Below are 16521 nucleotides of genomic sequence, written 5' to 3'. Positions count from 1 at the left end.
CAAGGACACTTATCATTATTTGTGCCAACGTACACTCTCTCCTTATACTTCAACAACAACAACATACAAACAACAACAACAACCAGATGTCTGGGTACCCTGTATATCACCGTCTTTTTCAGCAATCCTGATACCTGTGTTGAAGAACACTTTAGTTCGTATACAAGGAGAGAACGAGTTATTAGTTTTACTAGGTTTTTCGTTCTCTCCTTGTTTACTAACTAAAGTGTTCTTCCACACAAGTATCAGGATTGCTGAAAAAGACGTTGATCTACAGGGTACCCAGACATCTGGTTGTTGTTGTTGTTGTTGTTGCTGTTGTTGTTGTTGTTGAAGTATAAGGAGAGAGTGTACGTTGGCAGGGAGGTCAAATAATGATAAGTGTCCTTGTGGCGTTTCTTACATCTACATTACGTTTGAATTAATAGCAACACAACAGTTATGTTCGTTGAATTTTTATTGGTCAACTAAAACATAACTAAAAAGCATAAACAACAATACAAACAACAACAACCGAATGTCTGGGTACCTTGTGGTTGATAGAGTTAGGATGCTTCAATAAAAAAGGAATGAAGTGAACATTGGGACCATTTCAATCATTTGCCCCCTAAGTTTCCAAGCCCCCATTCCTAATGCTTACTCCAAAATTAATTTATCGCCTCTTTCAGAACGATACCGTTGACCTAATATTTCCATAAGTGGGCACATTTTTGACGTCATCACTTTATAATATTGGCATACCACTTCTATAATGGAAGCCCTATTATTTCTAATCATCATAGGTCATGTACAACTGATAACGTTAAAACAGATCACTATTTACCAGTAGTAAATGTTATTTTCCTTAATTTCAGCCGGCGTTTGCCGTCTCTTCCGATGATACAGGCGAGTGATAACCCTTAAATCAAGTGCCCACTATTTCACATTATAACACGTCTTTCTGAATGTGACCAAAAAGTAATTTAAAATTTCAAGGTGATTTTACTTTTAGAATTAAGAAATATGATCACAATCTGCGGAATCGTCAGAATCGTTGAGTTAAGCAGACGTAGCACGCATTACAGCATGAGTATGTTTAATATTGGTGTGACCTCATACATCATTCTGTGTCCCTGTAAATTATTACTTATGCCTCCCATAGACAATGGTACAGTCCGATAAGAAGGGTTCAAGGTGCGCGTCAGATTGATGCCAAACAACACCTCGACGAAAGCATTACATGCATTAAAAGTGTCGCGTTTTGTAGACTTAACCGACTCGGAGAAAGATCTTTATACCGTAAACGATCGAAACCTCTTCGACCTCACGAGATGAGAGCAACTGCGATATTTCAGTCGATTATGGTGCTGTGTGGTATGATTCTGTCTGGATCACATATCGGTAAGTAGATATGTAGGCGTATAGTGTTCACCGATAGCACTTTTCAGAAGTTCTCTAAACCAAAGCTGAATTCCAATTTTTCGAAATTATTCCCAGCCAGTTTTCATGAATGCCGATTTCGGTGTTACAATGTTGGTGGTTCAACATAATGGGGCGAAACTTTTGTCTCTATTACTGAACTTATCTAAACGAGGACTAGTTTCAAATACTGCAAGAAGATAACAAATTTATGACGTGGAATTTTGTACGGACAAAGCCCGGTAACGAATTATCTTTTTGCAATAACAAGACACGACAAGCCGCAGGTCTCTGCTATCGCTTACAGACAGCGATATGCTGCGGGTAAACAAATTTTATCATTCCACGCGACAGATGTCAAATACCAACACCAGTCTAACATAACCAAGTTTTAAAAATGTTGAGTATGACAAAAAATTGACGCGAACGTCGTTTAATATAGATTTGAGGGCTGTTGTTATCCTAAATGCATCCCGATAAACGGAGAATCATCTTCATTGCCGAAAAAACTAGAAAAAAACTAAAAAAAACTAGAAGTCAAGATACCTCGTCCTATTATAGACGAGACAGACAGACAGACAGACAGACAGACTATATGTGACAGTCGTGCTCATTTAGACCATGAAATATTAAGCTAATTTATGAACATCTTCGAAGTGATCATGACTTATGAGAACTGTTGCGGCGTTTTGAAACAACCTTCCAGTTAAGCTACTTAACAGGTGTACCAAACGGTGATCACTGCTTGATCTCGTAAACAACATTCTTGCGCATGTTTTCCCCAAAACTCACTGGGTTTCCATCCAGAGCAAGGTTGTAAGTAAGTTTGTCAAAGTTGCTCGTCTTTCCAGTGTGTCCCCTTTTTATGACTATTACCAATAACGGTGGTTGCCGTGACTCCCAAAAGTTCACGATGTTCAACCACTATCGACGTCTTGAACTTGAGCTTAGTTACATTGTGGTATGGCTTCGATGGGAATTAGCTATTATGCGAAACGATGAATTTAGTCAGTGTCGCAATTTTAACTAGAGATAAAAAAATGGTGTCATCGTTTCGAATGTCCATTTCGTTTTGTCCAAAGAGAACGTCATCAGAGTACTACAATTGATTTTAAAGAAAAGTGCTTTTAGCATTGTTTATGTGAATGGGTCACACAGAAAATCGTCAACCTACAAGAAACATGAACTTTTCACTAATCCTGAGTGGTCATCTGAAAAATACATATAACTGAAAAACTTGTCAAGGACACCCTGTGAGAAATACCGTGACCCACATATGATTTGTGAAAGTTGACCCCATGGGTACAAAAATAAACAAAGTGTGACGACCGAGGCAGTATGACTTACAATTTGACAGATTTTATTGCCTTACTGATATAACGGATAACAAGAGTGAAAACTAAGAAACATTCGCGTTAGTGTTTTGCTAACTCACATAACGTTCGTTATGATGGATTAGACAAACTTCATGAGAACTACCTGGGGCTGGTCATCCAGAGACGACGACACGCGTACGCAGGCCTAAAGGTCGGCCCCGTTTTTTGATGACGGTATTGCAGTAACCATATACGTGGTATCCACAAATATATATCAACACAGCCGCGGGATCTACCTTGGAAACGAGGCCATTCAGTGGGAGCAAGAAACGATGTTATCTTGTCAACTTTCATGAAGGCAAAGCGTTCATATTATTATGGCGACACAAAAATTCAGTGTACATACCAAATTCTCAAAAATGTCTAATTGAAAAATTTGCATCGCTTCATCCTATGTAGAAAAGCGCAGTTAATGTTTGCGTTCCCAGTACCAAACTTGAAGGAACCCATGACCATACTCTCATAAAGGAATGCTCAAAAACTAACCACTATTTCTTATCATGATGTAATGTTGAGAAACCATGAATGAACAACACATATAGTGTGGATGTAACATCACTATTACTCCAAGGTCGAAGGCACGAATGCCTATTATTTTTGTAACATTCTTGCATACTTTTCGTGATTTTGATTTGTAGATCTATAAAGCTCACTCCCCTAACGAGTAAACAGATTTGAGGTGATTTAAGCTTATCTGGACACGCTGATGTTTAGATAACCCCGGTAGAGCTTTGATTGACTCACAGATTGGTTATTTTCAAGAAGACCGTGGTGACGATTGATGCGTTGCTTTACGTCATTGTTTTGAAAATACCGTCATGTGAACATCTCTAAAAGCAAATGAACCTGTTATTATTCTTTGTTGCCCGAAACGTTTTGTTTTATCAGACTTTGGTTTGACGTAGCCACGAGTGCACGAGTGGTGTATTTCAACAAGGTCAATACCATTGCTTTAGTAGCGGACATGATACGTTTATACGCTTATGAACGTAAAACAAAATATCTGAAGATTTTTAACGGGTTTATATCTATCGCCAAGGCATTGTCCCTATTTTTCTCTCGTATTTGTTTGCACCATTTACCGACCATCCTTCAATATCACGTGCGTCTTTGCTTTCCTCAGAATAGCCCCTATGTATCACATGTGTGGGGACACACTGCCATTAAAACTTCCTATGCTTGTTTCTTTGCTTGACCTCATTCATGTTTACATTTACAATTACATTGAAGTCAGCCCAATCCAAATGGGTATATAACATCAAACTGTGTGCGCCAGCATCTTCTCAATAGTTCTCCCATAGTATATCCATCGCAATCGTGTTTGCATGGTTACCAGTCATCCCACAGGCGTATGCGTTCCGTTGTTCATGCACCAAAGTACTGAAAGTATCGCGAGTCGTATGCAGAAGTTCACCGGAACAGCCATGTGACGTAGTTAATAAATAGTTGCGTTCGACAAAAACGTCCATAAGGGCGAAAACTGCAGTCATGAAGATTTCGACAAGTGCTATCTATCTTTAGATATTTTGGGACTTACATACATAACATGTTCATTCATGGCCGGCTTTTTCCAGTATTACTGGAGAAGCAGTAAACAAAAGATGATTACTGTAGTAGATTAGTACAAAACTTTACTGCTATTGTAGCAACAGAAAAATTCAACTAATGCCCTTCCATAATGTTTGTTTGTGTAGATGCCCAAAGTTCCCAAACCACCGTCAACATACTGGAATATTTTACTGAAGCGGAAGGAGATGGACTGAATATTATATGGGCGCACGCCGTCAACAGTCAAGCAGAGTTGGATCAGAGTCTAGCTGGTAGGTCATTACGAATTCTCCAACAGGTGAAAAACTATCGACATCGAGAATTCATGATATCGCCACGTGATATAGCTAATACATTTTAGTGACAATAGTTGACGTTTGTCGCGGGCCAATTACACAACACCGTTGTTGGGGAAATTTCTTTCTGCGTTGCCATGAAACGAGGAGCAACATGTTTTGTCTCTGGCTTTGAAAGAAATAGCGTCATTGTTGCTTGACCGGTGTTGCTACTGTCAAATGAATGATGGGAATTCATAAAGCCCCGTTAGCTGTATCTTTTTGCTTACTAAAATATGGTTTTGATCAAAGTTTGTGCAGTGTTGCTGATTTTGAAAATGTCACTGTTTCAGTCCTTGGCGATTGATTCGCTCGATTATTCACAGTTTTTGTGTACTCACTCGCGGCGACCAATACGACTTGTAAGTCGAAAATTATTCGGTTGTTAAAATCTAAGTTGTAAGTATACGTTTGTCGCCAATCATAGTCACGTACTGTAGTCAAGCTTCAGTAGGCCTAATAGTTGCTTTTGATTTCAGACCATCTCCATGGGGAGAAATGCAAAATGATACAGTTAATTGTGCTGTAAACGCTACTACAGCCCTATAATTGGCTACGCGGACCTACCCTCATGTTTCCCTTTAGGTAGGATGCGTTAATCAGCGAGCGGCAAATCGCAAATTTAGCACTTTTCGCTTCGCCTCCCACGCGTCACGGCTTAACCGTTGAGGGCGTGTCGATCTACAGAAGATTTTCGGAGGTGCTTTGGTGCTGATTCTTATGCATTGTTTTTTCTTTCAATCACATTATTTTTCCGGACCATTTCTTTGTACCGTTTTTGTTGCTTTACTTATGAACACTTGTGTTGGCATATCTTGCTATCAAAGTTTCATTTCGTGAATAAATTTTGAACTTTTGAGGAAAAACAAGAAACAGAAGGTGGGTGGACAAAATTGTCCGAGGACGCTGAGAAGCGGAAAGGTGGGATGTACACGGTCTACTGATAGAGCTTGCGTTTGTTCTTTAATGTGCAGTTAAACTGTGAGCAGAATTTAAAAGCAAGTAGAAATATCATAAGGATTGAAAACATGTGCCTGAAGTAAGCCCTCGGACAAAATTTGATCGTTATGATTTTCAAAATAATTAAATCGTGGATCTACTCTTACGCGTCTCTCAAGGACATGAAAATGACCCACTTCTCTCTTCACTTTACTTTGGCTGATTTTGTATGGAAAGCTTGCTCTAACCTCTATGCCTTTTAAATGTTACAATACTTCAGCTTAGTGTAACTTGAAGGTAGCCAAAGCACCGAGAACTCGATTTATGGAAGAGCTTGCAGGAAAAGACTTTTTTTATAATTTACGGTCGTGTTTCTGTATTAGATTATTTAGAGTCTGTATACGTCGTTCGATATTTCATAAATGTTTTTAAGATTTTTTAATGCAGTATGAGACGTTTTGATCATGTCTTGATGTTGCAGTATCACTGTTTGTAACTTCCAAAACCCTCTAAAAATTCACACCAAGAAAACGGCTGAACGCACACTGTGTGATCCCTATTTCTCAGAATGTGCAATTTTATGTTTTTATCTTACAGATGACACCATGATGCTCGAAGCCGACGTCAGCGCCGAAAATAACACAGGTATCCCGATCATGGCGCACCCGCCAGATGTTTACAGTGACCTTACCCTGGACGAATGGGTTGATCGGACCGCTGAAACTGACAAGGGGATGAAAATCGACTTCAAAGATATATCAGTTCTTGAAGATTCTCTCGCGATCATTCTGACCCACGAGGATGACATCCATCAGCCGCTGTGGCTGAACGCGGATATCGTCCACGGGCCTAACTCCCCGAGAGAACCGATCCCACCAGTGGAGTTCATTTCGACCATTAACAACGGCTTCCCAGAAGTCGTTCTCTCGCTCGGATGGACAACTCACTGGGAAGACACTGCCGCTGAAAACATGTACACCTGGACTATGATATTTGATGTTTTATTCTACAGTTATCCGTGCAAACAGCCGGTGACCTTCCCGGTTCGAGCGGTGTGGTCCGTTACATCGTGGGACAAGTTCGTCATGATGATAGGCATCCGGGAAGACTTTACCGTCACGGTTTGGTCCGGTGCCAACGACGACGTGGATGTCGATGGCTTGGTACAACTTCGTCTCAACAGCGAGATGGAGAAAGTTTACTATGATCTTCCCGATCCCCTGATGCAGGAGTTTAGAGATGCCCTGGCAGCGTTGCCGACTGTCACCCCGTCTCCGAGACCAACAGGTTGGGACAGTAACTTGTGGAAGGCCATCGTGTCTGGTGCAATAGGCGACAATGTATACCTGAGTACATCGTCGTTTCATGTCGGGATTGTCGGTGCCAATGGTGGTGCTTTAGTTGAGAGCAGAGACCAATACAAACCGCAAACAGGCAATCTAGACACTGTGAAAGTGACTGGCAAGCTACAATTCGTTAATCGTGCTGATGGCACCAACTACGGATCCGGCGACGGACTCCAGGTGTACCTGCGAACATCAGGCGTCAGCAATCTAAAAGTGGTCCAAGATGGTCTCCGAATTTACATCGGTCGTGACGGTGAATTGCGACTTGAGTCCGTAGCAGCTACCACATCCGACCCAGTGACAGGGAACCTCGGCCCTAGCGACTGTTACTCATTCGAAATTTCCGACAGCGGTGAAGACTCGTCCGTCACTGCTAAAATCCAGCCCGTTGAGTGTACCGATGGTACGGGCACCCTTCCGACAAATACAGACCCTGTAACTCTGTCTCTTCAAGCAAAGTATGATACTGATTATTTTTACATAGTGATGGCCAAGAGTGGTAATAACATCGATTTACTGCTAGAAGACGTCTCAGTTCCAACAGTTTCATCCGCAAGTTCAACATCCTCATCTTTTGCCCTAGTGGTGGCGTTCTTTGTCGCCATCAAAATTTTGATTATACATTAACCATTTCTGTAGCCACCGAGGCTCTTTTTTGCATATCATCAGAAAGACGGTATATTCATATATATATATATATATATATATATATATATATATATATATATATATATATATATATATGGTGATGTAAAAGAGTTCTTCGCAAAATCAACAAAATGGTCAGTTTCTGATATGATGAGAGATTACAGTTTTGTTGTACGAGACACTACTTTCCGATCACGCCGGAGGAAGATCTATAGTTATTTTTGGTAAACTTATCAATCGGCAGTAATTTTAATGTAATAGATGTTGGAGTTAACAATTCCTGCACAGGAATGTTAACACGCTCTCGTAAAATCGTCTCTTTGCAAGATTCTGACGTTATCCTATGAGTACCACTCACGATGAACTGGTTTTTGGAATTCTGATCGCCATCTGGCACCTGATAATAGATATTAAAATCTGAAATTTCCCACATAACACGCAGACTCCTGGAATGCAGGTACTCAGGCCACATATGTCAGGTGCTTGACGGCTCATTCTATTACCCGGGGAGTGGGGATGATTCCGCCTTCCTCATGCTGCCGCCCTGTAGGTATTATTGTTACATGTAAACATTTTGTACGTATCATCTCGGATGGCCATTTTTTATCGATTCATGATAGATTACTGTAATAAACAGAATAAATAGATTAAATGAGGTCAAAATAAAAGTTGTATGGATACATTGTGTAATACATCCACTCTTTGTGCTACGATATATCTGTACGTGCATCTATGCATAGGGCCTGCGTGATGTATACACGCCCACAAACACTAATACATAGATATATACATAGATAGTACATAATATATACATAAATACTACAAATATAATACATGCAAGGAGAATCCAGCAACAAAACGTCGGTGTTATGGAATGAGATTAGCAAAAAGCAAAATCAACATAAAAGACAAATGTTACATATATATATATATATATATATATATATATATATATATATATATATATATATATATATATATATATATATATATATATATATATATATATGGGGAGATAGGTAAGTAGGTAGCTATTCCCTTATTATTCCAAAATAATTAACATGATTGGAACTAAGGTGGGATAATTGGATCTTCATATTTTTCAAATTTCTAAAAATTGTTAGCTGAATGTTGCGATATTACAAATTACTCATAAAAACAATTGTGTAACTTAAAAGGAAAAGCAGATGAGATTACATTTGAAGATTGAATCGACATCATACTTCACCATCCTATTATCCCAAATTAGTTCCAATCGTGTTATATACATCTACTGTCATACGCTTCTTGAATAATGTTTTCTGGGTGATTTGGTAACACAGATGCAAATATATTTTCTTTTGCAGTAAGAAGAATAAGAACACCTGTGCTTTCAATTGGGCCATGTGAACAAGAAACGCGATAATATGTTCCGTAGGCCTAATTAATATTTTGTAGATGCAGAGTAAATATTTTGAAAGCCTTTTGACTTATCGAAATTGACTTTCAAACAGGAAATATTTTCAAAATTAGAGTTAAGAAAGCCAAAGCATCGTGTAATCAGTGCAATACAAGTAAAGAATCGTATCGTCGGCGAACTGTGAAATTTTATGTCCAAGATTAGGCCTATTTATCACAGTACCCTAAATTTAAGAGTTTGACCTTATTTTTGCAGGAACAAATAAGCGCAAGTAATAAATTAACAGGTGTGGAGCAAGGGGCCCAAAGTTGCGTAAACTGAAAGAACGACTGACGGATTATGGCTGAATACCGTCAGCGCAGCTGTTGGAGCGCTGGCTGTTGGCCCCTAAGGGGGCTCGTAGCGCCCAAATGTAGACTGATATATCACGATCTATTTTTATCAACACAGTGTATTAATTCTACAGTTGCCATGGTACAATTACATCACCTTCGCGACACGAACAATAGTCCGTGGAACGAAGACAAAACGAGCCAACACCTCATGTGGACCGTGACACTCGAAATATTCGTCCTTGAAGGGTTATTCGGGTCAATCCCTCACATGTAAAGAAAGTGAAAAATTACATTGTAAAACGTTTGTTTGCATCTCAAATCACAGGGCCACAAGGCGTTATTAGTCACAACAAGAGTAAAAATAATAAAATTATTGTTATAAACACTGCTGATAAAAAATTAATTTTTCTGTAATTATTGTATACTTATTATTGTGTACTTCTCAACAGTAGGCCTAAATGATAGTAGACTGCCGAGGCAGTACTGTGATCTCTCATCAAGTTACTGTGCAATGCTACAGCTGTAACTATATTGACTATATTTCTGAGGGTCTATGCAACAACAGCGGGAATTTTGCATAAATACTGATCATCATTCAAGATTCGAGTGCTCTAGGGTACTTTTGCAAGTATACAATAATGACAGAAATATTTAACTTTTATCAATAGTATTCGTGATCATAAATTTATTAACTTTTTTACGCTCTTGCTATGACTGATAACGCCTTGTGCCCTGTGCTCAACTCACCTTTGTCTTCTGTCGGCCGTGCCATATCCTATGAGAGGAGTTCATATAATGAGGTCATCGGGGGATCTTCTGTCCAGGAACCAACATGGCTCTCGAACTCGCAAGAACCCTGCTGTTGTTTGCTTCTTGTTATCTTTTAACCGGTCAGTATTTCCGCCATTTCTTTCTCCATAATTGATAACCATGATACTAGTAATGCGGAGTCTCATTCGATCCGTGAACGAGCGGGTCAGTTTACTTGCAAGGTTCCCAGCTTTGGTTTTCAGATACGCCACCCACCTAGTGCCCGACACTCCATTGACGCGATCAAAGATCCACCGAGTTTGTGGTAAACTGTGAAGCTAGATTTATTACTCGACAGGGAACAAAAACATTTTATAATTCATTCTTTCTGCCACAGGAACTTTCAGGGTGTATTTTTGGTGGTGGGGTGGGGAGAGGACTTCAACCGTGCTCAAAAATACGCAAACACACACTGCATATCTTTACTTGTTGAGATACATGTCACTATGGCTGATTTTCAAGGTATGGTGCAGTGTTACATGTAATGCAGATATGGTGATAGGTGGGAAATCCAAAATAGCCATATGGTTATGGCAGGGAGAAATTGTGCTGTACTTTTTTTTCTATTTTTAGTTATTTTGCCACATGTTGACAAAACCTGGTATGTCCCACATGAACAAGGAGACCTGTAGGTTTAATATACCAGTGTCTTTTTCATTCTCACCGATTTTCAATATATTACGTTTTGAAATCATTATGCAAGTTTATGCATGCGTTTTGATCGTGTGTTTTTACATATCAATTTCTCAATTAACTATGGAAAGAATTTGAGAAATTATAGGGCATAATTGAAAAGTACAAGTATGCAACAGCAATTATTTAAAGCTCCTCAAGCTGTTGAAAAAAGATTGTGTATTTCCGTCCACAGGGCCGCAGGAAATAGAGTGGTAAGTAGGTCGGTAGGGAACTTTTTAATATTTTATTTTAATTTGGGTTTGATCTATAAAACAGATCAAATTTGGCAAAACCATGCATTTATATGGAAAAAATGTTTAGGGTCGGTGGGTTTTAATGCGATTAGTCGGGTTACCGGAAACATTTTTACTTGGCCTTGGCAGTACGCGTGCCTGTCGATGTTACGATTTTTACTATTTCCCCCCAACAAATTGTACAATAGTTGTCGTGTTGGCAAGGTTAAGACTTTATATTTTAATATAGGAACACAAATGAAAGCATAAATTTGTTTTATAGGCCAGAGATTCCGAAAATACTGGAAAGCGTTAAAGCAAATGTATTATAGTGAGTCCACTTTTTTGTGTGAAGGTGTGATACTATTGTCACAGTGCCCTATCTATGTTATGTCCTGGACTCTTGTGTCCAGTCTCGTTCCAGACTAATCTAAAATATACTCTATTTCAAACGCCATACAGATGCCAGTACCAATACTATGGACAATATTTTAGACTTCTACCCCGCCGCAGAGGGAGACGGCCTTAAAATTGTTTGGGCGCATGCGGTAAACAGCGAAGCCGACTTAACTACAGCTTTGGCAGGTATAGAATTTCTTAAAAGCCTTCATTTCTATTTTCTCATAGCAGAAAAGGCTAGACCTTTGCTGTCCTGACGATGAACTGTAGGTTTTTATATGTTACAGAGTGTCTTTTGACTAACAACGTCGACCAAGAATGAGATTGCTAGAGTGTCGACAAAGAGTTGAGCTCCGTCGAGACTGTATTCACTTAATCGGGCAGTGGGGTGGGGGCTTGACTTAAAATACAGTGATGAAAACCAATGGAATAAATATGACCCATTGCTTTCGCTTGCCAAGGCTTTATAAAAGTATTAATTTTGTGTTTCAAGTAAATACCATATATGAACTGTAAATGCTCACGTGTTTCATTATATATTGCAGTTATGTGTTAATTTGAACCTTGCCACATGTTTGCAACTTCATTTAAAGTATTATGATCAACATAATAAACAATATTCACCACAGATTAACTCTATAGGTCATTAAGTATTCAAATATGTAATTAGCTGAAATGAAAATGATTAATTTCTTTGACTGCTATCATTGTATCACCACTTTATATAGCAAGTGTATTGCCTTTGGTCAAGTCCTTCAAACTATATATTCCAAACTTTGAAAGCTCATTAGATGTGCAAAACTGCAAACTATAAATTAGCTGACATGAAAACTTAAGTGCAAAATGATTTCCAATATTGGTATAACCTGGTATAATCATCAATGTATTTAGCATGTTATGCTAACTTTGATCAAATAAATCCAAGTATATATTCGTAATTAGGAAAGTTAATTAAATACAAATACACACATTAGGAATTGACTGAAGCAAAAATGCTTAATGCCTTTCAATAATGTTAGCCTACATAATTGTATCTTTAATGTACATAGCAAGTTTCATCAATTTTGGTCATGTAAATTCAAATATATATCCCTAATTTCAAAAATTCATTAAATATGCAAATTAGGAGCTGGATGAAGTAAAAATGCTTAATGACTTTTTAAATCATAGTATCTTCAATATGCATACCAAGTTTCGTCAATTTTGATTGAGTAAATTCAGATATATACTCCTAATTAGAAAATTTCATTAAAAATGCAAATTAGTAATTATCTTTCACATCACCCCTTAATATCTTTCAAAGCTGATATATCTTGGTGTGTTAAACATTTGTAGCGAATCTCATCAAATTGTGTGCAGTCGTTGTCAATATATAAGTTTTTTCTAAAATCATTAATTATGCAAATGAACAAAAAAGTAAGCAAGCCAGACCCACCAAAAACTAATCAGTTCTTGCCATTTGCAAACTGAGTCTATGTACCTGATTTGAATCTGATCTGGTGAGCCGTTTTTGAGATATTGAGTACACAGACAGACAGACAGACAGACACACAGACAGACAGACATCGCTGCGACATATGCTCACGTGTGTCAACACGTGAGCAAAAAACCCGCCGACAGTACACATATTTTCCCATTTTCAAAAATATTTGAGTAAATTATCTGCTGCATTTTATGGGTCTCAGCCATCAAAAATAAAAAACCAACTTACTCAAATTTTCGAAGGCATATTACCGGAAGCACATATTGTTTTACTTGGCCCAAGGAGCATATATCCGAGGTTTCAAAGAGTAAAGTTTTCCCGGTTCAATTCTTCACTTCATCAAATAGTTTGTAATATGTAAAAATAACAGTCTCCTTAATAGCTGTCCCTTTCATCTCTCTCCGTGTCTGTACAGATGATACGATGATGTTAGAAGCCGATATAAGCCCGGAAGAAGGCACAGGTACCCCGATAATGGCTCATCCACCAGATCTTACAAGTGACATCACGCTATCTGAATGGATCAACAGGACCACTGAAACTAACAAGGGCATGAAACTTGACATCAAGTACCTGGAAGTATTGTCAGACGCCCTCAGTGTTGTAAACGAATACGACTCAAAGATCCACCAACCTCTTTGGTACAACGCCGACATCGTCCCCGGTCCGAACTCTCCGAAAACTCCCGTCGAACCTGTAGAGTTCATCTCCACCATAAACGAGGTCTACCCCGGTGCGGTGCTGTCCCTGGGTTGGACCACGTTCTGGGAAGGAAATGCACCTGAGCAGCTGTACACGTGGACCATGGTGTTTCACAATCTGAACTACAGCTACCCCTGCCAGCAGGCGGTCACTTTCCCAGTGCGTGCTGTATGGGCCGCAAGCAGCTGGGACAAGTGGGTGTGGTTGCTAGGTCTGAGAGATGACTTCTCCATCACTGTATGGTCTAGCAGCAACGACGATGTGGACATAGACGGACTGGTCGAATTCCGCCTCAACGGAGACATGAAGAGAATCTATTACGATATTCCTGAATCGCAGATGCAGGATTTCAACGAAGCGCTCAAGAACGTCCCTGAGGAGACGGTCGGGTCGAACGACCAGCAGGGTTGGGACAAGAGTAAATGGAAGTCGGTCGAGTCGACGGCAGCTGGCAACTACGTCTACCTTAGTACTCACGGCGTCGGCCTGGTCGGCGAAAGTCGAGCCTCTTATATACAAACCAAAGACCAATACAAACTGAACACAGGGGATCTGGGTGAAGTAGAAATCAGCGGAAAGATTCAGTTTGTCTTCAGACCCGACCAGGACGTATTCGTAGATGGCGACGGAGTGGAAATCTATATCCGCACTTCAGAGGTCGACAACGTAAACTCAATCGATCGTGGCGTGAGTCTCTACATCGGTCGCGATGGGAAGGTTATTCTGCAAACTGTTAGCCAAACCGAAGTGCGCGACGATGTCGTTTCCGGTCAGCTTGGCCCAAGTGACTGCTACTCCTTCGACATCAACGACGAAGGTGGCGAAGGTGACGTCACGGCCGAGGTCAAGCCAGTGAGCTGTTTCGACGGCACCGGTACACTACCTCCAGACACCAAACCGCTGTCGCTGTCGCTGGAATCTCCACCAGAAGGAAACAGGTTTTACGTCGCTGTGACTAAGACTGGCGGTAATGTGGATGCTCTTCTGGAGGATCTTACCTTGCGTTACTCGGCTGCTGTGTTCACCGTTTCATCCACTGCACTCCTTGTGGCTGCAGTAGTGGTAGTGTTAGAAACATTGCCAGTTTAGAAATACACGTAACAATATGACAAGAGTTGTCAGCAAAAGCAAAAAGAGATCCACAAATTTTTAACCCCTTTCTCTTTTAGTTTCGTCTTCTTTTATACAAGTCTTTGCAAAGACGGAAAAGGACTCACACAGTCACACGGACACATTTATATTTTTCGAATAATGTAGTTTACAACATCGATCTCTAATACACAACAAATAAATGGCTCATATTGTATTAGAAGTAAGACGAACCATGAAGGCATTACATAGACACAGACAAAACCGACTGCAAGTACGTTCACATGAAACTTAGAATTTCTGTTGTATAAGTCAGATGCTCACAAAGAGATCAATTTTATCTTGATGTCCCGGAGTTCAAAACAGTCGTGGTTTGGTGGTTGAAAATTGTCGGCAAGCTAATACATATATGAGTTTATAATAAGATGTTAAACAGAATTATAGTTCAAGGGCCAGGGAGAGAGAGAGATGTAAAAAATAACCAATTAATATTATTTGGCAAGATTATAGAGCAAAAGTAACATATGGCGAGTATTAATTTCTAAATAATTTGATCATTTTATTTTTTTACTTTCATTGTGTGTAAGAATGACATGATACTCATGATGTAATGTTGTGATGAAATGGTCATTACATTAATTGTGAATATTGGGGTAAGAAAACATGACACGACCATGAATGCGAAATAAAGATGAAAAGATGCAAGTACACTTTGTTTCATAAGAACCGGTGTATTGTTGTGCCAGATTTGAGTCACAAACTATAAGCTGGGGATTACGCAAGCTCCCAGTCACAATCGCTTCCAGAAGTTGAAGCCCCCTTAATACATCTGCCAAAACGTAAGCATCTTATCAGCTATTTATTCGAAATACATCACGGAGCCTTTTTAATATATTCTGCCATCATTCTTGATCACCTTTATCCCTTTGAGCGCCAAAGTCAATTTTTGTCACCTTAATAAAATATGCAACGGTCAATTTTTGGCTGATTTTTGCCAAAATTTTGATAAAAAACTGTAGCTGATAAAATATGACATCCATTTGGTTCAAATTAGGAAACAAATCTTACAGAAAAGCTCACAAAATTTGGTAAAATATTGCATTAAAATTTTGGTGGGAAAAATTACAGCAGGCAGAGAGTTGAAACAGTGGTAACATTGCTGCAACTTGTGACCGTTGAAGCCATCGACATCACAACATCGATTTACCAATTTCGCGATTCCTTCAAAGGACCAGTGGCTGTCACTTTTGATGATTTTTGTTACTATTTTTTTTGGTGTCACAGTGCCTTTACGTGCACAGTGCACTGTTATTGTTTACATTTGAATTTTAGTCAACAATAACAATGCAGTCTGCATATGTACCGATTAAGTTGACACGTTGAATACTGAGTGTGTATCTCAACATGCTTTGGGGAGTAGAACAAGAAACTGCAGTGGTCAATAAATACAATAAATAATAGTGAAAAAAATTATCAAAAAGTCACAGCTACTTGCTTTTAAGAGTAATTTCTGAAAGTATGACTCACATTATGCGCTGATGATTGAACTAAATCCGAGAGTGACAACCTTTCCAAAGAAAGAATCATAGACTGAACTTGATCTGCGCATGATCAACATCTCCCTCAAGCGGTCATCAAATTTTATAGAACAGTTTTCCTGTACTTACATTATGGTTGGAAAATCGTTTTTCTGAATCATCAAATTATGCATGAACTCTACTTATGTGGGCAACAACAACTGAAACCACAGAGTACCATAAACAGAGTGGCAACACTTGCATGTCTTTTGTTCCATGGTCGTCTCGG

General features: G+C 39.2%; 2 protein-coding genes across 3 annotated transcripts; both read left to right on the top strand.

Annotated features, from left to right (window-relative positions):
* The first annotated feature begins 1175 nt into the window (after positions 1–1175).
* Positions 1176–8130, top strand: LOC139121146 (protein FAM151A-like). The gene is made up of 3 exons (XM_070685816.1): positions 1176–1380; positions 4469–4594; positions 6194–8130. The coding sequence occupies exons 1-3, from the start codon at positions 1311–1313 to the stop codon at positions 7567–7569; spliced, it is 1572 nt and encodes a 523-aa protein (XP_070541917.1). The 5' UTR covers positions 1176–1310; the 3' UTR covers positions 7570–8130.
* A 1162-nt stretch (positions 8131–9292) lies between these two features.
* On the top strand, positions 9293–16184 carry LOC139121145 (protein FAM151A-like). 2 transcript variants are annotated; one of them, XM_070685813.1, is made up of 3 exons: positions 9293–10214; positions 11505–11627; positions 13340–16184. In XM_070685813.1, the coding sequence occupies exons 1-3, from the start codon at positions 10157–10159 to the stop codon at positions 14713–14715; spliced, it is 1557 nt and encodes a 518-aa protein (XP_070541914.1). In that variant the 5' UTR covers positions 9293–10156; the 3' UTR covers positions 14716–16184. The 2 variants fall into 2 exon arrangements, with proteins under 2 accessions (XP_070541914.1, XP_070541915.1); XM_070685814.1 differs by lacking the exon at positions 9293–10214 and adding an exon at positions 10247–10762 and having other exon boundaries at positions 13340–15870.
* Positions 16185–16521: the final 337 nt, after the last annotated feature.

This window comes from Ptychodera flava, chromosome 21 (genome assembly GCF_041260155.1).
Source record: "Ptychodera flava strain L36383 chromosome 21, AS_Pfla_20210202, whole genome shotgun sequence".
Taxonomy (NCBI): Eukaryota; Metazoa; Hemichordata; class Enteropneusta; family Ptychoderidae; genus Ptychodera; species Ptychodera flava.
The sequence above is the reverse complement of the archived record's forward strand: the minus strand, read 5'-3'. Positions and strand labels throughout refer to the sequence as shown.